Source organism: Numida meleagris, chromosome 3 (genome assembly GCF_002078875.1).
Source record: "Numida meleagris isolate 19003 breed g44 Domestic line chromosome 3, NumMel1.0, whole genome shotgun sequence".
NCBI classification, from domain to species: domain Eukaryota; kingdom Metazoa; phylum Chordata; class Aves; order Galliformes; family Numididae; genus Numida; species Numida meleagris.
In genome coordinates this window covers 42,943,655-42,971,008 of record NC_034411.1, presented here as the reverse complement: position 1 = coordinate 42,971,008, position 27,354 = coordinate 42,943,655, and the positions used below count along the sequence as shown (strand labels likewise).

The following is a 27,354-nucleotide window of genomic DNA, read 5'->3' as shown; positions in this document are numbered from 1 at the left end:
TATGGAAGGAAACGAGATATGAGGGAGACAAGATTGCATGCGATGTTCTCATTTACAACCAACAGCAACAGTGACTTTCTCTTTCCAAAATCCGCGTTCCTACCAGTGTATATTCAGATATATTTTACATTTAACATAAAATTTAATATGGTAAAGATTAATTTCATTTCCACAAATGTTTGTGTCTGCAGCATGTGCCTTTGCAAATCTTTACAATCTAAACTGGAATATTTTGGATTTTAATTCTGTTTTCATAGCAGGAAACATTCTGCTGTTAGGCAGGTTTTTTCAAATTTGGATCTACAAATGCTATTAATCTACAAAGATTCTTTTGTATCAAACAACTTTTCTGAGCTGCAAATACTTGGAGAGCGTGGCTGCTGGTTGCAGTGCTCTTCTTATACCAGCCTTCACTGTTGGTGAATTTGGGGTCATACTACCTACCAAGGGACTACCTTGGCAATAGGCAGTAGATCCACTGGAGGAAACACCATTTTGCACTTCTCCTGCTTCTTATACATTTGAGCTGGTCACTGTCAAAGTCTCACTCCTGGGCTGGGAAACACTTTGGCAGGACCCCACATGGTTGTTCGTCAGAGTAAAGTACAAAGCTATTTTAACCCTTCACTCCTGAAAGCATTTAACTTCTTCACATTCCTATTTGTGTTTTAATTCTTCAGGCTCCTCTCCTCTTTTATTTTTCCCCCTTTCTTCTCATTTCTCCATTTTGTGTTTCACAAATTTGCTTTGCAAAAGGAAGGAACTGTTAAGATATTTGCGGCAGTGTGACCATGTTAATGGCACTGGCTCCTAGAGCTTTGACTATTTCACTTCACATTATACTGTGCAGTACAGATTGGGAAGGAAAATCATCCAGAAATTTGTCTCATAGCATGTTTTTTGTCAGTAAATACTGAATGCGGTGCTAACAAGTACTTATGGCTTTGTTCCCATTACTTTGACATGGTAATAAATAGTTCACATTGAAGTGACTCCCAGCCTTTTTGAGTGTAGGTAGGCAACAGCAATTCAGCACTCTCACTTAAAAAATGAAATTAAGCTGTCAGAAATATTATCTCTGTGTCAGAAGTTACAAGGAAGCTCACTGACAGCAATCTCCATTTTTTGCTCTTCTCGCTTGGCCTGTGCCAACAGGGTTTTGCCTTCATTTTTGCACCTCAAGTTAAATAGCTGTTGAATTTAGCTTATTTGCAGAAATTAGTACAGACAAACTCGTTCCTACCGATGTGCTAGTTATCTTGAGATTACCAAGAAACCCAGAGTTACCAGTTAGAGAGGTAATGGATGAATGAATGAATGGGAGAGTAATGCAATACAGAAAAGATCACAAAGCAGCCTCAACTTTTTGACCTTGTCACACACACTTGAGAAAATAATACATATTATGCTGTAAAAGGCCAATGGAGAAGAAAGGCAGCAGCTCTATGTTATAAAGAACTAACTGTAGACACAGAAAGCATCAAGAGGTGCCTATTATTCTTGGCGTAACAGAGATTAAACTCTGAATAGTTTAAAATCACCATCTATGTTTTGAGATATCCTGAAAAACTGCCATTACATAGACTACTTTTTTCCAGTGGAATCTAAGATTACATATGTAGCTACCATATATTAAGTAACAATAATGTTTGAGAATGTAGAAGAAACCCTCTCCCAACCCAAAGCTGATTCTGCTAAACACACCTCAGATCTACACAGAAAACAGAGACTATCCAATTTACACCTTAGGTGAAAAGTTGTGAGTTCTCAATAGAAACAGAAAGAAATCTCTGATGTGCATTTACATCAGAGGGGTCATGCGGTCCTTTCTCAGCTGCAGTACTCTGCAGAAGACAGCTTTCACCAGAGGGGGAAATTCTGAGAGTTGAGTTCAGCTCAATTAGGGCAATTAGTAGTTCTCTATTGGTTGAGACATCAGAGATTCACAGAGACTCATCACAGAGATTCATGTATTTAATACACAGGCCTAACCTTTTACATTTTATGTATTAAGTCCAGTACTATTTAAGCGACTACACTGCACTCTTCAGCCAGAACAAACTTCCCTATCTTCATTCTAACAAAAAAATACCAGCACACAGGCATCACTTCAAATTCATATTTATATGAAAAGGATTTGGCAGGGGAAAGGGCCTTGGAAGTTCCTGGCTTGCCACTTTCCTGTCTTGACTAGTACTCAGAAAAGGTGCTGTGTCTGTCTGCCACCACCCGCTGAAACATTTCCTTGCAATTACCAGTAGCTTCACTCTCCCTTTGGTTCTCCAAACCAAAACACGCTAAAGCAATTTGGATTCTTAAGTCATCAGAACTATTTCAAAATTAGCTCTTTTCACTTGAGGATAAACATGTAGGCACTATTCTGCATTGTGCAAACGCTCAGTGTCTCAGAGTAAGTGAAAGTGCAGCCCTGGACAAAACAACCCCAGAACAACATGTACAGGCTTTTGGGTGTTCAAAGTAGAGTACAACACTAGGTCAGGGAAACAGGAGGAAGCATGGATCTTTCTAATTCTCTGGAGGAACAAACAGTAAGGACTTCAGTTGAGATGAAACTTACCATACTTACTATTCAGTCCTACCTACCTCTCTCAGTACTAGAAACTCCCTTTCAGTCATAGCAAGGTTATAGCAGCCAACGACCCCAGAAAAGGATACCCAGCTTCAATAACCAGTCATTTGGCCCCAGACAAGTGGAGGCCACATGCTGACTGGTCATGAGTTAGGAAACGGCAAGATCTCTGCAACCTCAGAATGACTCATCACACTTGAAAATAAGCTCCCATGAAGTTTCAGGCATGTAGTGAGTAGCACCAGCTGGAAGGCCTTCCCACCCAATAAGAGTCGCGTTCTACTTCAGCAATGTTCTTATTTAAAAGTATTTTCTTTAGTTTACATCAGCAGCAGAGAGATACTGCCTTTCTGATACAATTTAATACATGTCCAGTAGAAGTTCTGTAAGTAACACTATGAAAATGGAGAAAGCAAGCAGGTAGGAAGCACCACTGATTCATTTTCATGCTCTCACACCACATAGGTAACATATTTTGTGTACCTTATTTCTAGAACATTCACTAGGGTGATAAATATATATTTGTACTCCTATATACCATAAGACAGCAGTAATGCAAAAATTACAAGAAAAGTAGATATGGAAGTAGCGCAGAAATGCAGCCAGTGACAAAAACCTTACCTTTCAGAGTTGCTTTCTTAAGTACCTTCATGGCATAAAGCTGACCCGCATCAGATCCTTTGATCTTTCTCACTAGAAATACCTGCAAAAAGCAGACAGTTTGTGTAAATGGGGATCAAGCTTTTAGATACGAGCCTTGGAGCATTTGAGAGGGAAACATATGCTAAAATTCAGGAATTCCAATGAAAACTCTTAGCTGAAAGTACTTCATATATTTTACCTGCAATAGGTTGAGCTAGTTCTGGAAATCTTCGGTTTTAAGCCTTTACTTCCTGACAAAGACAATATGTTCAATTAATAGCCCTTTGAGGTTCTTTTAAAGATGGATGAGTAGTCATAACCAATGTGTGCACATTTCTGCATATTCTGAGCAGCTTTACATGAAAAAAGTAATGTCTTGCTTGTGCTTAGGAATACATAATTTTTTAAAAATTATTTTCAGCAATTAAGGAGTAAAAAAAAGGTGTAACTTCTGTCATAAATCATGAAAGATGACTAACGTAAAATGTAACTGAAGCAAAAAGTTTTTACAGCTGAAAATCTGCTCAAGCATACTTACCAAAAGGTAGGAAAATTTGGATTAATGGATAGCCTATTGTTACAGAGACATCTTTCCTTATTACAGTGTCCTATGTTAGAAATTGACAATGTAAATTTTTAATTGGAATAAAATACAATTGTAGATAAAATTTTGATTTTTTTTTTGTTTAACTCCATGAAACTATTACTTCTTATCTGACTTTTAGTAAATCTGAGCACTAGGATAACAAAAAAGGAATCAGTAATTTCATTCAGTCTTTCTAGGATGTTCAGTGTTTTAATATTTGAAAATAAAATAAATTAACATTTAAGTTGATTCCTGGGATGCACTCTGTCTGCAGAGGTCAAAACCACGACACCAGGGGCTCAAAGGTTATTTCAGCACCTTTGCTACTGGACAGAAACTGGAAGTAAAGTCAAATACAAAAAAGGACTACAAAGCCCACATACATAGCATATACATATAAATATATGAATTGAAGTCTAAATTAAATAATTTTACTGTAGAATGTCTATTTGGATTGCAAAAATCTGTGGCAACTGTTTTAATTAATCATTTACTCAGGAGCCATGCAGCCTTGCAAATTGCCTCCATCCGAAACACAAAAAAGCCAAAAAAAGAAAGGAGGAAGTCTGTTTCTAACACATTATTTGCAAGTTGAAAGACACTTCCTTCCAAAAAAAAAAAAACTGTAAAAAAACTACAATTTTTTCAAACACTCTTTGAGAAAATGTTTATGGGGGGAGATAACTTTTAACAGCCATCTAGAGAAGCTGAAGGAAAAAGAAGTAAATTGTCTCTGAACACCTTAACCAAGGCTCTTACATCTGTACAGCATCACAGCTACAACACTTCTGCTATACGATCTGATACATTTTTGGTGAGGCTTTCATTCTCAAGATGTTTCCTGTGCATGTGAGTTATGTGCAGTTCTACAGCTGAGCTGCCCTAACTAGCTGAGATTGGGCACATGTTGCTGGTTCCTGTCTCCGGTTTGCCAGTTTGAAGAACGTGCAAGTACCTCCGGTACTCACAATTGCAGAAACAAATATGAAATCTGGATGCAACTGGAACACATAAGATTTTCTGAAGTGTTTTTCATTAACATTCATAATAAATTAAGCTCAGCTGCTCCAATATTAACAGGAAGTCAATTCATTTAGAAGTTCAGATAGAAAGAGAAATGTTGGGATATTTTCCATCCAGTCCAAGTCAAAGGTTTAATCTTCTCTTTGTAAGGGAGGAAAAAGTCACAAAGTGATTTTGCCCAAACACTAGATTTTTAGTATTATTATTATTGTGCAAAAATGGATACAGATTTATTTTAAGAAAAAAAAAAGAAATAAAAAAATGCTAAATCTCAAAACCTTAAGATTATGATTCTAAGACTTATTGTACATACAACATGGTATGCTGCATCTGCAGAAGTATTAGGCTGCAGTTCTAGAAATACTCCCTATCCCCCATGTTATCTTGCAAAACTAGTATCCCTATTGCTGTAATTATCCAAATAATCAGTTTATGTTTCTAGTCGCTATTCAGCTGTTCTCTGTAGCATGGGATAGGGCATTTGGTCTGCATTCCCTCCAAAACAGATGACTCAAGAACACTGTGTTCTATTTCAGAGGATACTGAAATTATCAAACCAAAAAGGAAAAAAAAAAAACCAAATAAAAATGCATTGCATTGCAAAATGCTGTTTACCTCCCAACTATTCTTAAAGGTATAGTCTTGATAGTTCTTGAAACTATGGAGTGGTCCTGGAGTACTTACTGGACTCTTTATATTAGCTATAAAATAATAACTTACCAGAATACTATGGGCATAAGGAGTGGCTGGAAAGCTGCCTGACGGAAAGGGACCTTGGTGTGCTGATGGACAATTGGCTGAGTATGAGCCAGCAGTGTGCCCAAGTGGCCAAGAAGACCAGTGGCATCTTGGCTTGTATCAGGAATGGTGTGGTGAGCAGGAGTAGGGAAGTAATCCTGCCACTGTACTCAGTACTGGTGAGGCCCCACCTTGAGTACTGTGCTCAGTTTTGGGCGCCTCAGTACAGAAAGGACATTGAGGTGCTGGAGCAGGTCCAAAGAAGGGCAACAAGGCTTGTGAAGGGCTTGGAGAATATGCCCTATGAGGAGAGACTAAAGGAACTGGGGCTGTTTAGTCTGGGGAAGAGGAGGCTGAGAGGAGACCTTATTGCTCTCTTCAAACACTTGAAAGGTGATTGCAGTGAGAGCGGGGTGGGTCTCTTCTCACTGGTGACAAGGAGAAATGGCCTCAAGTTGCGCCAGGGGAGGTTTAGGTTGGATATCGGGACAAACTCTTTACAGAAAGGGTTGTTAAGCCCTGGAACAGGCTCCTCAGGGAGGTGGTTGAGTCACCATCCCTGAATGTGTTTAAAAACCATTTGGATGTAGTGCTCAGGAACATGATTTAGCAGTGGGTTGTTAGAGTAGTATGGTTAGGTTGTGGTTGGATTTGATGATCTTGAAGGTCTTTTCCAACCTGAGCAATTCTATGATTTGATGATTCTACGTTCCTGAGCAGAATTTCAATTTTCTAGTTTGATATGCATGAAAACACCTCAACTTACGAGTAAGCAAATGTACTGACAGAACTAGTAAAAGCCCCATAGCTGGAGTAATGATTACAACACCCAAAGCCCACTCCAGAAACCTAAACAAGTGCTGTGACTTTCAGTAGTGTTGAGTGTACTCCCTCTGAAACCAAAGGAATTTTCTTTAATTCTGCAGGAAATGATTTAGGTCCCAGGTGAACAACTTGAAAAACAGGTTTGCATCCCCAGAGACTTACAGATTTGAGCCATCAGCTGAAATAATGAGGTGAAGAAAATTTACATATTTCGAGACTGCATAAAAATCTCTGACCAGTCTTCACTGCTGTGTCTTTGATGCTTTTGTGAATTTTCTGACCAATTTCACATAAGATACTAAAGTGACTTACAATCACACAACTGCAGACAGTTCTAATGTCCATACTCACATTCTGATCCTGCAGTGAATCAAATGGAATGTGTCATAGAAATCTGATCTCATTTTAGGAAGTGGTAACAGAGACTAGACATTTCAATTATACAGTGCCTGAAGCTAGAATGCCAAATGTGACAGTTAATAATGAAATACGTCAGTACAGTCTAAGATATTCAAAACCCAAATATCATTACAGTGCTCTCAATTCTCTAGATCAAAACTTGGTAGTGAATGCTAATTCTTCTGATATCTCTTGGATCTTCTGACAACCTTACTTATCAATATAATTCTAGAATACTCAGAAAGCTACTAAATACACTCAAAATAGCTTTTTTTTTTTTCATGAATAAAACTGAAGGCCCCGATTCATTATTGTGGCTCTCAGCTTTTGCTAGGTACCTCAGAAGATTTTAGGTACAAATCAGTTCTTCAAGTTAGCTGGAATGATCCATCACTGAAATACTTATAAAATAAACTAAATTTAAAAAGCATTTAAAATGATAAGGACTTCCATGCTTGGTGTAAATTAGGCTCACCTTTCCACAGGTTTCAAAGTCTTATTTAGTTAAACCATGGAAAGAGTTTAATGATGAATTCAGTCTTCCTTCTTTCTCTCCATCTTTCCTTCCTATTCTCATTTGCAAGTGACAGAGTTGCCTTTGGGACTGAGAAAGAACCTTGGACTTAAGATAAAAATGTTGTTCCTCAATAGCTTGTGGTCATTCAAGTAGGCAAATTTTTCAGTACAAATGCTTTATATATACAATATGCATACATATACACTTGCATAAGCACTTAGCAATGAAATGCATAAGAAAACACAGCTTTGTTATAGGCATCAAAACTGAAGACACCATAACAAAAATTAAGTGCTTAGCATCTAGGACTAAGAAAGCAGCATTTCTTACAAAATCAGTGTGAGGTAACCAGCAGGGTAAAAGATGGGGACTTCGACATATGCTTGGGATCACATCTGCCCTCAGCAGAAATCGGGAAGCAAACTTCTTTTAAGCCTTTCAGTGTTCCTACAACTAAGCAGCAGTAGCACACTTGCTTCCGTAGTGGATAGGTCAGAAAGAGGGAAAGGAGTCTAACTTTATAAACAGTGCTGATCACTAATGCTCACTTCTGTTTCTTAGACTAGGTCCAGAGACAGAAACATTATTTTTTAAACTGTTCTATATACAGGATTCCAGCAAAAGACAGATGGGTTATTAAAATGAAGGCAGAAGAGGCTTGGTTTTGCTTATCTGCCTGTACAATACAATATGTATGGGCAGTATTATCAGTGCAAATCAACTCAGAGAAAGAACACAATATTTCCAGTGTTGCTCTAAGTGATTAGATAGCATTAAAAATTACCTTTCCATATGAACCTTGTCCTAATACTTTCAGCAGCTCAAATTGAGAAGGATCTGCTTTTTCAAAACCTTCCTTCACATGGTGACTGATGTCTATTTCCTTCACAATACCTTCTTCCTGCAAAGGAAACAACAACAAATTGTCAAATCAGAACCATTATTCTAAGGAAACATACTGTTAATTAAAATCTTGTGGAATGCTATAATCGTGCATGAAATTTTGAAAATAGAAGCGAATGTTTGTTCAAATATTCCATGGGCCTGTTACAGGCAGGACAGGGTAATGGGTTGGATATCAGGACATCCTCCTGTTTATCAATCTCAAGATTATGTCTAAGTAAAGTTATAGCAAACTGAAACAGAAATATACCACAGAGTTCAATGCTCATCACAGACCTTGCTAACATAGTGTCATGTTCCCACATCAGTATTACAGAGGCTCCAGCACACCTCTTTCCACGTACTTCCTCATTCTTGCTCAAAGCATCACTTCAAATTCATCTTAAAAAGTGAAGCTCACTTTAGTTTCAAGCAGCAATTTTTATGAGTAGACAATAAAGAAAAGGCATTGTTAAAAGAACACCTCCCAGTTCACCTTGAAGAATGGAAAATTACGACCAGTAGCCTTCTAAACAGAAAATAAAGTTTTAGATTTGAAAGTGAGGTGGTAGGAGGAAGAACGGCAAACAAAAGAGAAGTCCTAGTACAGCTGTCTATCTCTTAAGTTCTAATAAGTGATATTTGATTTAGTTGTTTGTATGATGTTATTATGGCATGTTCCACTAAAAACAGAGCGACTGGGTTATGGGAGAGCCAGAGGGGTTACACTGAGTTTGCAGCAACCTTCTTATTTCTGAAGTGTTCTGTACACTTACATCTGCGGGTGCCTTCCTATTAAAATCCTATTAAAAGTAGTTCTAATTTCTCAACAAATAAAATGTGGATTTTTAGTATAAATCCTTTTTGTTCCCTTTCCCAGATTGAAGGGAATTGCTCATTTAGGAATAGGTTTGAATATTTATGCATCTACTAGAAATCATTGGAAGCTTTTAAACGTTACTTTTAGTTTGAATTTTGCTGTAATTCTCTTTTTTTTTTTTTCATTTTTGTGCATTCACAAACATATTTGGCCACAACATATTCATTTACTAAACAAAATAAATGTGTTTCATCTCTTCCCCCAAGCAAATTGGTGTCACTTTCTACCAGCTATAATAACTCAACTGACGCATGGCAGCATTACCCTAATTGTTCTGCATGCTGCAGCTTCATCCCTCTTCTTTCCTCCCTTCCTCTTTACACTCATGTGCTTTGGAACAGGGACTATATCCTCTTCTTGGTTTGGAAAGCTTCCTGTACTTTGTGTATGCTCCCAGAATCATGGAAAACAATCATCATCTGACAACAACTAGTTTTTCTGATCCTAATTTCTCTAGTTAAGTGATTTGCATGAAAGGAAATGCTTGAAACCAACAACAAGTTTTCACAGAGAGATTTAAAGCTTTTCCAAAAGTACGTAACTGCCAAGAGCCTCTTGTTTTTCTGGCTTTAATTACTGTGGGGAACAGAGCATCTTTCTGATCAAAAAAAATATACATCATTTCATATTCCTTCTATATGAAAGAAACTATCTTCTATATGAAAATAAACTCACAAAAACACTGTTTCTTATGGAACTACCTACATGGAGCAATTGAAGTAATCATTGAGTCCTGAAGTGGTGCGCTCATACTGAGGGACGTGCATTTTTACATAAACTGCCTGCAGCTTAGAAACTTGCACTGTTAAGAATATTATTTTGAGATAAGCCTGTTCTGCTATACTACAGCTTTGGTTAAAGTATCTGTGCTACCTGGGTCACCAGCCACTGTACTCATGAAGACTAAGAATTATTCCTCATATAGTCAGGCTTCTGCCCTGATTCATCATCCTCTACTCTGTACACCAGACCACGTACGCTTGGGAGTTTGCTCTCCGCTGACCATAAACAGAATTTGAGTGGATTGGCTTCCACAGGCCAGCATTTGTGTGTATACATCTTTTGAGAACTATCAAATAATGAAAATACTGAATGATTTTTTTTCTCAAGTCAAAGGAGCTTGAGCACAGGGATTTTGCCCATCCTTGTTACCCAGAAGCACAGCACAGCAAGGACCATCCTTCAGAACCAGATGAAGGCAGATACAAAATTTACAATATATTTGGGGCACAAAGTTCTGGAAAAAAAAAAAAAAAAACCAACCTCAGTTTTACATACACCATCTTCCTCAGATTTACTTCTACTTTGATCTAATATCTCAGTCTCAAAAACTGGGACTGAAATCTACTACCTGAAGAGAACACCAAATCCGTTTATTTCTGTGAGGCTGCATTTCACAGCCTGAACCATGCAGTCATTTCAGCTACGTTTGCAGGTTTAAATGATGAGTGAGTTTCAATTTATCCATTAAGATTAGTCATCAAAGCCACAGGTTGACAACCATAAGCACGTTTCCCACTGTGTTATTAAACTTAATATAACTTCTTTTGTTCAATGTGTTTAGTTACAGGAATATCTTGGGAGTATTAAAATGATGAATTCAAGCATTCTCATAGAACAGAATAATTATTTCATAACATACAATAAGAACAATACTTTAATTACATATAAATGTAATTAAATCTAAAATATATATATATTTCAAAAAGAACAGGACCAAATACAAGTCTGAGTAGCGTTTTACCATTGCGCTCATTTTAAAGAGGGAAAAAGACTGTTAAAATATGATTCATAGAATCATAAAAATGTTGGTTAGAAGGGACTTCTGGAGGTCATCTGGCCCAACACTCCTGCTCAGACTACCACCAACACTTGATCAGGCTGGCTGGTTTTTGTCCACTGTAGTTCTCAGTACCTCAAACAATGAGGCTTGAGCCACTTCCTATGAAAGATTATTCTTCTTCAATTAGCCTGGCGCAGAAATGCCCACAGTCATCTCAAGCTGCCTGCTCCAGGGGTTCTTAGGAGGAAGCAGGATGTTTATCTAGGAAGGCAGGATTTCCTGCCATCTCCTCACTAGGAAGGGGCAACAAAGCAGCATTGAAGAAGAACATGCCAGACTGCTCCTTTGTTCACCAGTCACCATAAGAGTGGCATTGCTTGTGAGCTGCCAAGGGACAGCTAGTATTTTAGTTGGTATGACAAATCCACCTCCCATTGGAGCAAAAAGCAAAGCTTCCAGTACTTGAGACTGAACACGGACACAGTCTCTTTAAGGAAATACACTCCCAAGTGTTGTGTTTCTGGCTCTCTGACACTGGGCTGAGGTATTTTAAGTTCAGCCATTTACAAGACTCCAGCAGTGAAATAGCCAAGGCTGAAAACTAACCATTTTCCTACAACATCAGAAGATGCTGAACACTTTTACCGCCACTCAGAATCAATGGAGCAACCACACTACCACACTCTTAACCATTTGCATTAAGTGACTATCAACACCAAGCACTTCTATTTTCATTGAAGCATCAGTATGAATATTGTCTTGCTAGACCTACTCAGGAAATGTAATTTTCTGGAACTACATAGAGGGAAAGAATGCAAGTGAACTGGAAATATGCAAAAATGAAGCACTGGTCTTAGAAATGCTCTTGACTGAGCTTCCACATGGCGTGCAAACACACTACATAAAGACTCACATCAATCTAAATTAGTGGAAGGAAATACGTTCTCAAAGAAACGATAACCTGGAGTGACTAGAATTCAGATAGGCAGGTGGAAACTTAACAAGCAGGACTCAAGGTGTAAAGGTACCTGAAGGTACCCTAACTGTTTCACTGGAACAGGTTGTCCAGGGAGGTTGTGGATGCCCAGTCCCTGGAGGCATTCAAGGCCAGGCTGGACGTGGCTCTGGGCAGCCTGGTCTAGTGGATCTGGTCTACTTGGATTTTCCCCTAGCATTCCTAAGATGGAACGTGGGATAATTTTTCTCAGGTACTGATGATCAGAATGAGAACTAAACTAACAGAGTACAAGTGCTGTGGGCAGATCTCCAGATGTTTTTGTTCTGAGTTGCATTTTTTAATTGCTTGGTCCAGCGAGCATAAGTTATCTGCATTAGGAATTTGCATTACAACAACTAAATTGAGGCAAGACATTCACACTGCAGACAAAGGCTGGACTTCTGTGAATGATGAAGAAACTATTTCAGTGAATTCCACTCTGGAAAAAAAATAAACAATTCACATGTCAATCTCCAAAATGGTTTTGATCAATGAGTCAAAAATGAATGTTCCACAGTTTGGTCTTGCAACAGCTGTGCACAGCAGCCCAGGCTCTTGCTCCCTGCTGACTTGTCCCGACACTGCATTAGCAGAAATGCTTGACTTGATGAGGCTTAATCTTTTGTAAACTTCTGTAAATATTTATGTTTGCACAAAAAGCATCATCCTGTGACTAAAGTGAGACGGCTTCAAGGAAACACATAGCTGAGCAGTACAGATGACGGGAGAGAACGCAATGAACTGCAATATGTGACGGAGGAAGAATCGAGAGCAAATCTCTGTGCTAATTAATACAAGACAGACCAATTCAGGGCTGTTTTCCATTATTCACTTAAGCACTCACCTGCACCCTAATTTGGTAGAAATTTTGGGCAAACAAGTAACCCAGGATTTGAATGCAAGTATCTTTTTGATCTCTTTTCCTGTGTGATACAGGAGAACAGACCCTCTGTCCTTGCTCTGTGACTGCAGATAGCTGAGACACTTCTGTTTTAGTATTTCCCAGTGGCAGCAGGGGTAGAGCAGAAGGCCAGCTGCTCCCTCTAACTCTGATCTCAGCTCACTTCCAAGATTTCCTCACACAGATTTTAGAGAAAGACGCAGTAATGCCCAGTTGCTGCCAGGAAGCAACCACAGAGAACTCTTCTAACTGATAGAACATTAGTGACTCACTGTCACATGTAAGAGCAGGATCAGGAAGTGCAGGGGTATGGATTTGGGAATGGGATACAAAAAATCACACTGGAGCACAAGACATCCAGGAGCGTAGCTCTTTTCAGCTGTACAGCCTCTTCTTGCCTGCTCCACAGCCTCTCAGCAACCCTCTCCCAGGTCTCTGAAGGAGAGAAGCTAGGGTCATCCTCAAACACAGAGACTGCTTTTGTTGTGCACAATACATTTCAATCACATGCAATACCTTTCCTTTCCAAGACTTTCTGAAATGATGTGAAATAAGTGGAGACGGTGCCACTCCAAAACCAGCTACTTTTAGCAATAGATAATTTTATGCAACTGTATCAGATAGAAGTTACGATATGGTGCTAATGGAAGATGATTATTGGTTTGCAGTTTGTAGGACATGATTCTGATTTTTATTCCCTTATCTCCCCACTTGCACAGGATCAAAACTGCCACATAGGTATGGTTGTAAAGAAGGGCAATCATCATTTTCCAATAAAAATAAGTGGAATTTTGATATGCAGATTTTCCAGCCTTCAGATCTGATGGGTTTGCATGCTTTAGGGACTGCCGTCAATGAAGAAATAAATTAAAATTGTTTCAAAAAAATAATGGTAATCCTAAAGAGAAGTTATCTCTTCCAGAGAATCATTAGTCTATAGCATATGCTCAAGATACAGACTTTATTTTGTTACCTGCCTTACCATTTGGTAGGTTACCACCTAATATAAAACCAAATCACAGCTATTCAACATCCAAGTATCACAGGCAAAACAACATTCCAAAATAACATGGTTCACTAGGGAAGCACATTTAAAACTCTAATACGGGAATAGTCAGGACAGGATATGCCTGACAACGAGAGCAGCTTTTCACCACTCTTTTAGAGGTTCTACTCTGGTTCAAGCCATAGGAGAGTAATTTATGTCAAAATGTAATAAGCTATTCAAATGTCTAGCACAGGAAATTAAATGCTGGCCTGTGTTCAGTTCTTTAAGAACAAATGTTCACATTAAAAAAAAAAAAGAATAAAGTATAGGAGTATTTTCATTAGCCTTCTCCCAAGCCTGTCTCCAGTAGTTCTTAAACTTAAAAAATTTTTAAAAAGAAAAAAAAATTCTTCAATTTAAAAAAGTTTGCAGTCCTTGTTCTGGCTTTTGTGGTGGTCTAGGTAGATGTCAGCTGAGCAATACTGTAAATGGGTCTGTTTGCTTTGCACTCTACTGTCAAATTAACATTTTCTTTAGGAAAAATGAATTGGACTCATTGAGCCCTTAGAGAAGTATGCTGAACTCCCTATAAATTCACTGGAAGTTGTACCAGGTTTGTGTTTGTCTTCAAGCATAAAACCGCCTACCTGCCTTCTCAAAATTCATCTAGAGTTAAATAGTGCACAATAGTTCTTAGAGAAGTTGGGATTTCTCTCACAGACCTCTCATAAATTTGAATATTTATCTTTCAAGTGGAATTTCACCATGCAGGTCTAAACAAAAACCTTAAAGAAACGTCTGTGGAGTGCAATGAATGTACAGTCCGCTGTTAAATTCAATACACTTTTTTCTAAAGAGGATGCTTAGCATGCTAAAGATCCTCTTAGCATCTCTCCAACTCCATATTCTACTTTATTTTCTTTTTCTTTCTTTCTTTCTCCCTAATACATGTCTTGACATTTGAGGTTCAGCCGAAATAAAACTAGAAGTGAAAAAAGGCTTTCAGGAGAATCACAGAGATCAAAGCCACCATCTACAATGTGCTGGATAAATTGGTGAAGTCCTTGAGCTGGAAGTTTGAATATTTGGGAAATTTAGCTTCTGTGCTATGAGACTTCCCATGTATCTTTGATTAATCATTTAGGGTTGGACTTTGCAAAACAAATGGAAGTGTTTATGGTACAGGAGACAATGGTTTGAACTGATAGTCTAGCTTTATTCACAGTCATTGGAAAGAAACGTACTTCATGATAAACAGAGATCAGGTGAAATCACATCCTTAAAGCGCACGTTTCTCTCTGATGATATGAAGACAGGGGCTCCGGCTCCTGAAGTTGAATGAAATGAATTGCCATCCAATGTAAAAATATGAAAAATACTTGAGTAGTACTTCATTCAGATTTTAAATAGCATGACAAGAAATATGTTTGTGAACACTTGACCTGGAAGTTTCAACATAACTTCTACTGAAATAAAATACTTTCCAAAAGAAACTAGACAATTGAAACTCCTGGGCACTTAAAAATACTCTAAGTTGCTGGGAGTAATCCAGGCATCAGTATTTTGCAGCTTTGATAAATTAGACGTTATATCCACTTTCTCCTCAATCTGAAAAAATAAGACCAGTTGCTTTTTTGTTACCTCTTGAGAATACTGTGAGAATTAGCACAGAAAAAATGTGAAATTATCACACAGTGTAGTAATGGATAGACAAACTATTTTAAATTACCCAGAAATATATGATATTGGGTGGACTGTAACCAGACTGAGACATCTTGGGCTTGAAGGCTTGGGCTGTTTATCTGGTGACTAGAAATGTTCATAGACTCAGTTCCTGATTAGGACAAATAATACATCACAGCGAATGTGAAGATGCACAGGGAAAATCACTTCAGCTTCAAAGAGCACGTATACATGAAGTAGAGGGGGATACCAATCTCAAACCAACTTCCAGCTCTTGACTCAAATAATTAGCTAGCGTAATGCTAATTTTTATGTTGCTTTTGATGCAACCCACAAAGATTTATGTGGAGTAGTGAATAGAAGGCACTAATAAAAAAATCCTAACGATGCAACGGGTTAAAAAAAGCAGAAGAAAAGCAGAACCATCTGGTCTCAAAATATACAAACAGTTGGCCAGCCTTACTCATACAGCAGCACTCTACAAATACTCAAATACATTTGTGAACTTTAGCAGAAACAGTCTCAAAATGAGTCACACCATTAAAGGACAAAGAACTCATCTATATTGCTCTGAGCTAATAAATACAAGCAAGAAAATTTTCATCAACATCCTATTAGGCATGGTTTACATCTGTGCCTTTTGCCTTACATCTCAGAAGAGTTTTAAGGTCCACTACCAATTGTACTACAGGCAAAAGAAGAGAACTTGCTCATTCACCAATGAACAAACAATAATTAAGAGTGGATCCAGTGCCTAGAAGAAACTACTGTTACTTCTAAAAGATAAGTATTCTTATTTCCTTAGGGTGATGGGTTTGTAACATGAAGTAGAATTATGAAGACAACGTGGGATAGAAAGGGACAGCACACATCATGGCATTTTTAAAAAATACTTACTTTATACAGAAGAAGCTGGAACATCAAAAGGATTTCAGTTTTTTATCCTCCGCTATAGCTCAGGTTCTGATGCCAGGTCAGCAACATGCCCTGTGTGCTCTGCTCTGAATGACCTGTAAACTCTGCAAGTGGCTCAGGTGGCTTCTATGAGATGTCCCAGGAGTGCCACCACCTTCCACCACTGCAGCCCTCTTTCCAGAGCTGCCTGGCATCTGCTGCAGTGCACCAACCCTTGTGGGAATCCCTAATGACTGTCCTAATGTGATGGCAACCCACTGTTCATGCATTTGTGTTACAGAGCACGGATAGTCCCATATGCATCTGTGCCTCATCTCTAAACTGCAGGTAAGATCATTTTCCTTTTAATGGCATTACTGGAGTAAAAGGGCACTGGAAAGAATATTAAATGCTCCAGTACTGTGCTATCAAGCTCACAGAAGCAGGAAAGCAGACAAGTCTCTCTGTTCTGGATATTATTCAAGAAACATAGCTAGTTACTGTCTCTAGTCCACTTATTGCTATACTCAGCTTCTTAACAGACTAGAAAAAAAATTCCTGATTTTGTACTAGTGCATTCAGTGTGAAATAAAAACTCCAGCTGCATCAGGAAGATAAAGCACTCAAGCAAAACATATTTGTAACCATTTCCTCACTGTTTCCAAGTGATCCAAAGAAAACACTGCTAACCATAGCAGTGCAAATGGCATTGCTACACAGTTGGTAGGAAACACTGTAAAAAGCTCTGGTACATTTGTATGGTGATTTAAAAGAACTGAGTAATCTCTAATACGCATATTCAAAGGCAATATATCAGATTTAGTTTTAAACTGTGGAGCGGAGTGGACAAAAGTCCTTATGAAGAGCTAATCATATTACTAGCATTGGATTAGTCAGTTTGGGAAAAATCCCATTCTACCCTTTAAAAATCACTTGTAGGGTTCATAATAGTCTTTCTGAGAGGAATATAAGCCTTCTAGCACATTTTGCATCGTCTGATAATTACATTAAGCATCAGCAAAGGATTCAGCCATCTTACACCACAAGCTGGAATACTGTTGCTATTAGGTTAGGAAAAAATATGTTGTAATGAGTTTTATTATCTCACTGGCATTTAACAGGCACAGTCTTAACAGAAAGACTGATTCAAGACCATTAAGGAGTCAAGGCAAATACACAGTAGTTTCAGTGCTATTGTTCACAGCTCGGAGCTCCAGTAAAGGCATCGAAAGCTCTATAGGGTGATGAAGTCAAACTAGGCAGAGAGAAAATGGTGTTGGCAAAAGGGAAATTCAACAGGAAAAACATTACAAGACTTAGCAACAACATGGGCAAAAAGGAGTAAGAAGACCACCAAGAGAAAAGGAGGTATTCCAAAGGATAACAATTACAAGACAAGAGAAACCGTGGTTTGTGCCCAAGTCAGAAGAGAAGTCAATTGAGAGGAGATTGGTAGAAAATTGTTTTGACTTTGCAAACTACCATAACTGTAGTACGAAACAACTTGAAAACCAAGGCTAGACACAGAGGGCTCTTTCCAGAGCAGGAGTGAGCTATGGTACAGTTAACATAATAACAATGAAAAGCTAATTGTATGTGGGACCAAAGAAAGAGGAAGAACCAGCTGAGGAAGGAAAGCAGCGTTTGCTGAGTGGAGAGGGAACAAGGGACTTTGAAGGAGAGTCCTCTGGGACCAGTGTAACTGTGCCTGAGATCAGGATAGTTTTCATGGGTTAGGAGAAATAGCAAGTATATTGTTCCTCCCTGTCCTGGTTTCAGATGGGACAAAGCTTTTACATCCCCTTCACAGTGTCTGGTATGATGTTATGTTTTGGCTTAGGGAGAAAAAACAGTGTTGACAACACACTGATGTTTCAGTTGATGCTGAGCAATGACTGCACGAAGCCAAGGACATTACAACTTCTTGTACTGTCCTGCTAGTGAGGAGGCTGGAGGAGACAGAACCAAGCCAGATGACCTAAACTCACCAAAGGGATATTCCATATCAAATGACATCGTGAAAAAAAAAAAAGCAACAACAAAAAAAAACCACCACTAAAAAACTGCAGGAAGTTGTCTGCTGCTCAGGGACGTTGTTTTGTGCATCACTTGTTTTGTAAATATGTATTATATTATTATCATTACTATTATTATTCTCTCTCTTCCTTTTCTGTCATAGGGAATAGTTTTTATCTCAACATACCAGTTCTACTCTGTTGTTTTTTTTTTTTGCTGATTCTCTCCTCCATCCCACTGGGAAACTGGAGTGAGAGAATAACGGTGTGGTGCTGAGCTACCTGCCAGGTTAAACTACAATATCCCCTTTCTACTTCGAATTTTTGTTTTCTGTTCCCAGGAACATGGGCACAGCTAGCACCTTGAGCTGTGGATAGTGGGGGTAGGCCTCATCACCATGACAGGTGAACTGTCATGCCCGGCAGGGCCACACTGCTTCATGCAAAAGCTGCCCTGTGCAGGTCTATTTGGAAGGAAAAGGAGATTTGATGGTGTGGGATGGCGGACCAACAAAGGGCTGGTAAATCCACCAGCCATGCGTGACACAGAAGTTTCAGCACATGAAGCGCTGCAGAGAGGGACGCTGGCTGTGCCTAGGCTACAACCACCCAGCTCCAACACAGGCATTGAGGGAAGGAAAGTATTGGGTGCCCCTTTTATGCAGCAGCTTCATCCTAGGTGAATATTAAGCCATCCACCTGGGTGGATGATGAGAGCCACAACTTTCCCAACAGAGATGCTGCTGGAAACAGCTCTTCTACACCTAGAACTGCTTCCAGAAGAAAAACTGACACAAAGCACCTGACAGTACCTCATCACGAGCTGGACTCCAACTTTAAAAACATTTAACAAAGCATACTAGAAGAGCAACTCACAATTTAATTGTACCTATGTCTTCAGCTGTGTACTTTTATTAAGTCAGTGCGTGAAACCTGGGTCATCGCTTGCAGGAGTATGTCTTTCAGTGCCTGGGAACTGCTGCCACACACAAGTATCTCTCTAAACAGACTGACAGCAGTCTACTGGAAACCTGGCCCAGGGAAAGGCCCTCTATATTTTGCAGTCTCATGAAATACTAAGAAGCCTCTAGCATATTTCAAAGATTTACATGGTGGATCTCCAAGGAGTGGATTGCTTACTGATCAGCACAGGTCCTCTTGCTATGAAGACAAAAAATTGTTTACTGTGCATGTTATACAGTGCTAAACAAAAGACACTGCTCTAGCCTCCATTCTGCAAGTACCTTTTCTGCATATATGCAAACATGCAGAAGATCAAACTGAGATTAAAATTCCCTGCTAAGATCCAAATGGCTTTACTGAAAATAATAATCGCAAGCAGCAGACACAGAGCCCTGACCTGCTGAGGCCTGCCAGCCTACGTATGTGGGACAGTAACCTTCTGGCCCACTGGGGTTATCTAATCCCGAAGCAGAAGCAAATTCTGCAGTCCCATTTGCAGCACAGTGCAGAGTTAATGGACGCAGCAAAGAGAGAAGAGCAATCCGCACCAACTGTCCTAGCAAGCATATGGATTTTCTCATAAGTGGTTATAAACCTACACCTAAAAAAAGAATAGAGCACAGATTAAAGTATTCATTTTCTTTGAGACATCAGCATATTGCAACTTCATGACCTCTCCCATTAGAGAATCGCTAACCAGACAAGGGAATTAAAGGCTGCAATACAGCATATTTCGCAAGATTATTCCTGTGCTCAGGGCAGACACAAAGCTTTCTGGAAAAAGCTAACCTTCTATTCAGAGACAACAGAAGGAGCATAGTCTACAGGCATTATTCCTATTCCACTTCTAACTCATATTTCATGTAAAGCTGTTTTAAAGTTAAGCTATTGAAGGAAAAATACTTTTAGATATTCTCTATGGTGAAAATAATCACACATTGACAGTAAAAAAAATCGGGCAGCTCCATCAGGCTGGGATGCCAGCTCAACAAAACTGGAAGACAAAATTCTGAAGAAGAAACAGACGCAACATTATAAACACCAACCTTTATTTTTTTACCACAGAGAAAACTGGAAGCCTACTTGTACTCAGTAATACTGCGTGATATCCAGGACACCAAACAACCTGTGTTTCTTTATAGATAAGGCATTATTGGGCTCCTCAGTGAATCCCACACAATAACATCTATAGCAGAGTACAGCCTTTAAACTGGGTCTTATTTTATAATCCCAGTCAGCCTACCATATCTGCAGCACTTGCTAGTACATCGCTGTTGTAGAAGTAATAGCATAAAGACAACTGAAGGGTAAGTGAAGTAATTCAATCAGTAACAAGGGAAACCTGGAATTAATACCATGGACCAAAGGAAAACTAGACACAATACAATCAGAAGATGACAAGTGGAGACCAAAGAGGAAACTGTAATTATACAAAAGTTTTACCTCAAATAAGTGTTTAATCAAACACACAAGTCCAGTTCTCACTTTTTTTCCCCATTTGTCTTGTAATAAACACTGAACAATGTCAGTTTTTCCAAGAAGCCACGGCAGCTAAAACTTCTGTTATTTAAACCAGTACTTCAAGGAAAAAAAGATCTATAATGTAAAATGCTGTGAAAAACTGATTACAAAGTTGTCACAAATGTTGTACTGTTAGTATTCCTAAAGTTATTTACAATTAAAAGACTGTTCTTTTTTTATTACTGACTACACAGCAGGGACCCACTTTGCCTAAGTGGAGTTTCAGTCTGCTTCGTTAAATCATAGAATCATAAATATCCTGAGTTGAAAGGAACCATCATCAAGTCCAAATTTTCAGAGTTTTCTCAAAATACATTATTTTTGGACTGCGTTTTTTCTTTCTGATTGGTTTTAAGTGTTCCAAAAGTTTTCTTATTGAAAAAAAAAATGCTTGTGAGGACGTATGCCAACGTCATCAGTGAGAATTATGATTTTGCACAGTTGCAATATCTAAACTAGTTATATGGAATATTAAGTGAAGCTGAGTGACATATAATACTGCTGTGTAAATAGTCTTCATTTGGAAGTAAGAATGAAGGGAAGTAAAAATTCACATCAGATTCTAATTTCTATAACTGCTCTTATGCCAACAGGCAGGAACTCTTCGTTTTAAGGACATTGAAGGTTGTTTAGATGCTTTTGTAACTAAAATTCCTGGAACCACAGAGAGCAGAACAATCCAAGCCATTTTGATCACAGTGAGGGGTACTGAAGATAGTGGCATCCTTTTATGCATAGGCTGCAAGTTGATCCAGGATGATGTTTACCAGACCTGGTAAGGACTACAGAAAATACACAGTATTGTTTCCAGTTATTAACAAGAAAAATATGTATTATTTATATATACATATATATATATTACACATAGGGAGCAAAATCAGAAAAAAAGCCTTTAAAAAATGAAAGCTTATTTAAATACCTAAGGAGTCCATCACGTACTAAACAATGCCTATCAGCTAAGTTAGATACTGAACACCCCTTCCTTGGTAGTCACCAATGAAAGGCATGTAATCCCTTGCCAAATTTTCTTCACCAACAAACAAGCAAACTGGATCCCTCCTATCCTACCTGTAAATTCTCTCTCTTCATTCCTACCAACACTAATCTGCTAATTATGACAGACTGGAGACATATGCAGCAAATATAAATCATCTAATGGATGAAGTCAGAAACAATAAACTTCATCACAGCATGAAAGATTCATGTTAGCCATCAATGCAATCTTTCCATGGCAGAGGCAGACATGTAACCAGATCATATCTTACCTACTCTCAACTGCCACTTTTGTGTTTTATCCTGATAGTACACTCTTCTTTGCCTTTGCCAATGGCCTATAGTGTGTGCACATGCCTACAAATACAAAAAATACCATTAATAATTGATGGCCGTTACAAGATTTATAGCAGATAATCAAGATCCACCTTATGAATAGAGGGCCTAGATCTAAAATATCTTCGCTCCATGAATAGGCATACTTCTTATTTATGCTTTTAGCTCCACTACCAGTAATGTAAGTAGATGTTTGAGAATAAAGTGCACTTTTAATAGTTTTTCAGGAGCAGGCCCTACATAAGGCAGATACAGATAGCGAACACAAGATGCACATTGAGTGAAAACAACTCTTGCTTTCCATGGTGGAAGAATGCCAGCTAGCCGGAGTCTGTTGATGATGGTACAAGAAGAGGAGGAACTGTCATGCATACGTGCCAAATTTACTCATTTAAAAAGTGAATTGGGCATCACCGTCTGTTGCAGCTAATCAACAAAATGAGAAGTGGGGCAACAAATTCCGCCCCTTTTAATCGACTAGCATGGTCATACCCTTTGTAAACAAGGAGAGTTTCTAAATTTGTTTTTGCTAAGTATGAAGCAGTAAAAGAAGATAGAAATAATAATATATTGATGAAGGCAAAAAGGCTTGAAGAATTAAGCCTTTATTTTACTTACTCCTTGGCTGTGTCAATACAGACTAACAGCCAGATATATTGTATTGCTTCACATCTTTTTGTAAAAGGGAGTAGAGAGAAAATGCTAGAATTGCACAAGTTTATCTCCCTTCAGTAAGCAAGTCTTCTCTGAAAAAAGATAAAAGCCACTGACTCTATCTTCAGAAGAAAGCACCTGGGCTATATATTCCTGATATGAATGTCTGTGGTGGGGGACTTCCTGATGCTCCTAACATATCATCCTAGCCAGAAGAGCTCAAGCACCTCAGCCACTTAGATTTTAGCACTCCTCTGAGTAAAAGAGCTCCAAAACATAATGCTTCACAAAGAGCAACATTAAATAAACCACATTAAAAAGTAATACCTGAAAGTTTCAAAGAAATTTTTCCTGAAGTTATATAGATTTGAATACATAACCCACTGTATCAAAAAAACAACACCAAAAATATATATAGAAAATGTCAAAAAATATCTAGGTTTTCATCCAGATTTGAAAGTTCCTTACATAGAATGCCAGCAGATGCTTTACACTTTGCAAAAATCTTTCCATTACACACAGCTGTATCAAATCCAGTAATTCAAATCTAACTCAGCTGAAAACTAAATGAGAAACTGCATGGTTCACCTGGCTTAGTAACAACTTAACATCTTTAGTAATTCAGTTAAAATGGTTTGCCAAACAAAACTACTTCACTACAGAAGGCCAATACATAACCTTTGCTTATAAACACATAAGGTAAATTGCCTGAATAGCAGCACAGCACTGTATTAGTACTGCAGCATCCTAATATTTTTGCTTTCCTTCTCTGTGAAATTAAATTTTCTTCAGAGTTTCCACTGCAAAACATTTAAACATTTCAAATACAGCATTTACTTTGCTGACCACTAATGCCAAAGGCCTCCCCAAACCACTTACTGTGGAAGGAGATGAGTGTTGCAATTTGTAGCTGCATCTATAAAGCAATGAAAAATTGATGGTTTCATTTTGAGTGCCACAGAAATGATTGCTTTGTACATTTCTATCCCGAGGGAATACATTGCTATAATTTTCCATTGGAGAGTTTCTGTATTGCTAAACTAACTGCAAAGCTCACCTAATTTGGGTCATCAAAACCCTACGATAAGTCATTTTGTTAAAAACAAACAAACTTTAGTTTCTACACAAATTATCTTTGATTATCTGTAACTATTTCTATAAAATACTATGCAGCATTCTTCAAAAAGTTAAAACTTATAGGCTATAAATTCTACCTTATTTTGTGTATAAAAATAGAAAATCTATATTTTATTCTTCTGTGTTATTATCAACAAAGCACATGCACCGTGGATATAATCCATTTCAGGACATCAAAATAACAGAAACATCATTGTAGTCTCAGAAAACATGCAAGACACGTAAGCACCTTCAGATGCTGCAAGGTTAAGCTGCTTGCATATAGCCACACAATGAATTTGAGGACCAAGGATAAAGCCCAAATTTCATGATTCCCTCACCCTATCACAAGAAAACAAAGCCCACGAGATCTGCAGATCTGCAACATACTCTCACAAAGTGTGCAGATATGTGCCCAGCTCAGTGGAGCTTATCTACCCTCACTCAAATGATACTCCAGTTTACAAAAGATCAAACAGCTGCTCATTAAAGGAACTCTTACAGGATTCAATTACCTGCTCCCCAAATCCCAGTTCTACTAATAAAAGTGTGCCCAACACATCTCTTTAAAGGAATGCCAAATTCGCTTCTTTTCTAGAGGTCCTAAAAGGCCACATATGTGGTGAGCCAAGGCGAGCTACAGGTACCAGCCTCTGAAAACCCATCATTTGCAGCCATCACAGAAGCATGGAGAAGAACACACACTTCAGATCACCACACAGGTGGTCAACCCCTTCTGTGCCAAGAAATTATCACTGGCACTCACCCAACCCAAAGTCTACCATTGCAGAAAGTTTTGCACATGCAAAATTCTGTTTCAAAAATTATTTCTGGCTTCTCTGTCTTCATTGTGCCTTCACCTCTCCAGTTCACTGGTTGTTCCTTCCTCATCTTTTTAATAAAACTTTTCCTCTGTCTTGTATGCTTGATTGGCCTTTGAAATCTTATTGGCCCTAGCTATTTTGTAGGTTAAGCAACATCTGTTTGGATAATTAGAAGACATTAATGAGTCAGAGAATAGTCATTACCTGCAGACATACTGAAAATAGCCATCTCCACAGATCTAACAGACAGCAACATCAATGACAGTAATCCTCCAGGTAGACGCTATTTGCACAGAAACAGTTTTCAATTTTCTAAGTGCCACCCACATTGAAATGGGTTTCTCTATTTCAAAATATGTCAGCTCCAGTATTTCAGGAAACAAACAGTGAAACTTGTGCTTGCTATGTTACTAAGTGTAGATTGTGTTAACGCTTCTAGAGATTAACCAATTCTAGAGTAAGCAACTAAGCATGAGGAAAAGAAAAAACAGTCAACACCAGCTTAGGTTCTCACGAACAATCACCTGATCATGAGCAATTTTTGTGACTGCTTACACATACAATGTCACAGATGATCTTAGAGATCTTTTCCAACCTTAATAATTCTGTACTGTGTAGTCATATGGCTGTTGAACAGCAGAGCTAGAGGCACTTAGTTGTTCAGGTTACATAGGTAATAATGAAATAAGGATAGCTGCAACATACGAAGACCAATATAATATATAATACTTATATATATTAAAGATATAATATATTATTTTATATAATATATAATATTTATATATTATGTATTATATAATTATAAATATAACATATCATTATATATTATACTTATATAATATAATATATATAATGTTACTTATATAATATATTAATAGATACTATATATTTTATATATACTACATAATACTTATATATAAATACAAAACTATAGCAACTTTTTTGCTTTTTTTTTTTTTTTTTTCCCAAGCATATTCTGAGAACAGTTTTAAGTAACCCTGGAGTTTTACAACATATCTTTAAAGGAAGCTGCAAAAAACCCTTTCCTCATTTTTTTTAAAAATCTATTTTTAGTTTGAAGTTGTTTAAGAAAAGAAGATGCTGCTTTTGAGACCATCCCAAGACAAAAACTGAAACATTATACACAGAAAGCATTACACAGTTTTCAAAAAATTTGAGGAAGAGTTTTTAAAATTAAGGCAACTTTTGCAAAGCTGTTACCATTGAAAGGCCTAGGTTGGAAGGGACATGGAAGATCACCAAGCTCCAAACCCTCTGCCAGCCACAGGGCTACAACCCACCAGATCAGGCTGCCCACAGCCCCATCTAATCTGGCCTTGAGCACAACCATGGGGTTATAAAAGCTACAACTTTTTGACTTCAGAAAAAAAATCTAGTTAAGTAAAATAATTCTATATGGAAGATCATATTGGCTGTGTAACTGTAACTACAATGTGGTAATACAGCAGCAGATGTACCAGAGTAACAGCCAGAGATGTGGGTAAGGATGAGATGGAAAGCACACACAGACATGCACACATTTGCCAGGCCTGTTAACTCAAACAGCATAATTTCACACCACCTCTCCTTACTTGGGAAACGCAGGATAGAAAAATTTGCTCCCACATCAGAACAATAATCCTGGACTTGAAACTGTGAGTGTGTAGCAGAGATGGAGCACCCCCAGCGCTGGCCAAAGCAGCCATGTGGGCAGCAGGATGGCTATGGGGCACTGTGAGGCCCTGCACCACTCCCTCTTCATGGTCACACACAAAACCCATTTCTGAGCCATTTGCTCCCTCTTGGGAAGGGGCAAGCCCTGCTAGCTTATCGTACAGGCAGAGAGCTTTTCACAAAAAGCTAAGTGAGGTGTGAAGAGCATGTACATACAATGGAGGCCATAAGGCAGCAACATAAGGAACATGACACAGAGTGACTTCAAGAAAAAAAAGAATTAAGTGTCTTATATAAATCAGTGCCATAAAATCCCTTCATAAACACAGCTAAGGCACTATCTCTCCCAGCCTGAGGTAAGCACTACAAAAAGGACACAATTAAGGTTACATAATGCCTGTTCAGCCTCAAATAAACAAATGCTTGAGGCTTTTAAAATGGAACTTGCAGAATGAAGAGTCTGGAGGGCAAGGTGTATGGGGAGTAGCTGAGGTCCCTGGGTTTGTGCTGCTCTCTGGTGACACTGACAGGGCCCAAAGGAATGGCACGGAGCTGCGTCAGGGGAGGGTCAGGTGGCGGTTAGGGAAAGGTTCTGCACGAGAGGGTGGTGGGCATGGAACAGGCTGCTCAGGGCAGTGGGGATGGCCCCACGCTGCCAGAGTTCAAGGAGTGTCTCATACGTGGGGTTTGAATTTTGGGTGGTCCTGTGTGGAGACAGGAATTGGACTCAATGATCCCTGGGAGTCCCTTCCAATTCAGGATATTCTATGATTCTATGAATGTTAAAACTTGCACTTAGACAGCAGAGTGAGCCAAACAGAGCCTGTGTAACCCCCTGAGCTCTGTGTGGTACTTGAAGTGAGCTGAGCCAGATGGGACATGAGCAAGGGCTGCCTAGCAGTAGGAACCCCAGGAGAGCCTCCACCCGCT

The 27,354-nt window shown here is 38.6% G+C and overlaps 1 protein-coding gene across 1 annotated transcript in view; it reads right to left on the bottom strand.

Moving 5' to 3' along the window:
- RPS6KA2 (ribosomal protein S6 kinase A2) overlaps nucleotides 1-27,354 on the bottom strand; it is a 165,705-nt gene that overhangs the window by 91,389 nt on the left and 46,962 nt on the right. The window contains exons 2-3 of the mRNA XM_021392310.1: nucleotides 8,105-8,221; nucleotides 3,212-3,293 (exon numbers count right to left, since the gene is read on the bottom strand). Coding sequence (XP_021247985.1) covers nucleotides 3,212-3,293; nucleotides 8,105-8,221 — 199 coding nt within the window. The remainder of the gene's footprint in view (nucleotides 1-3,211; nucleotides 3,294-8,104; nucleotides 8,222-27,354) is intronic.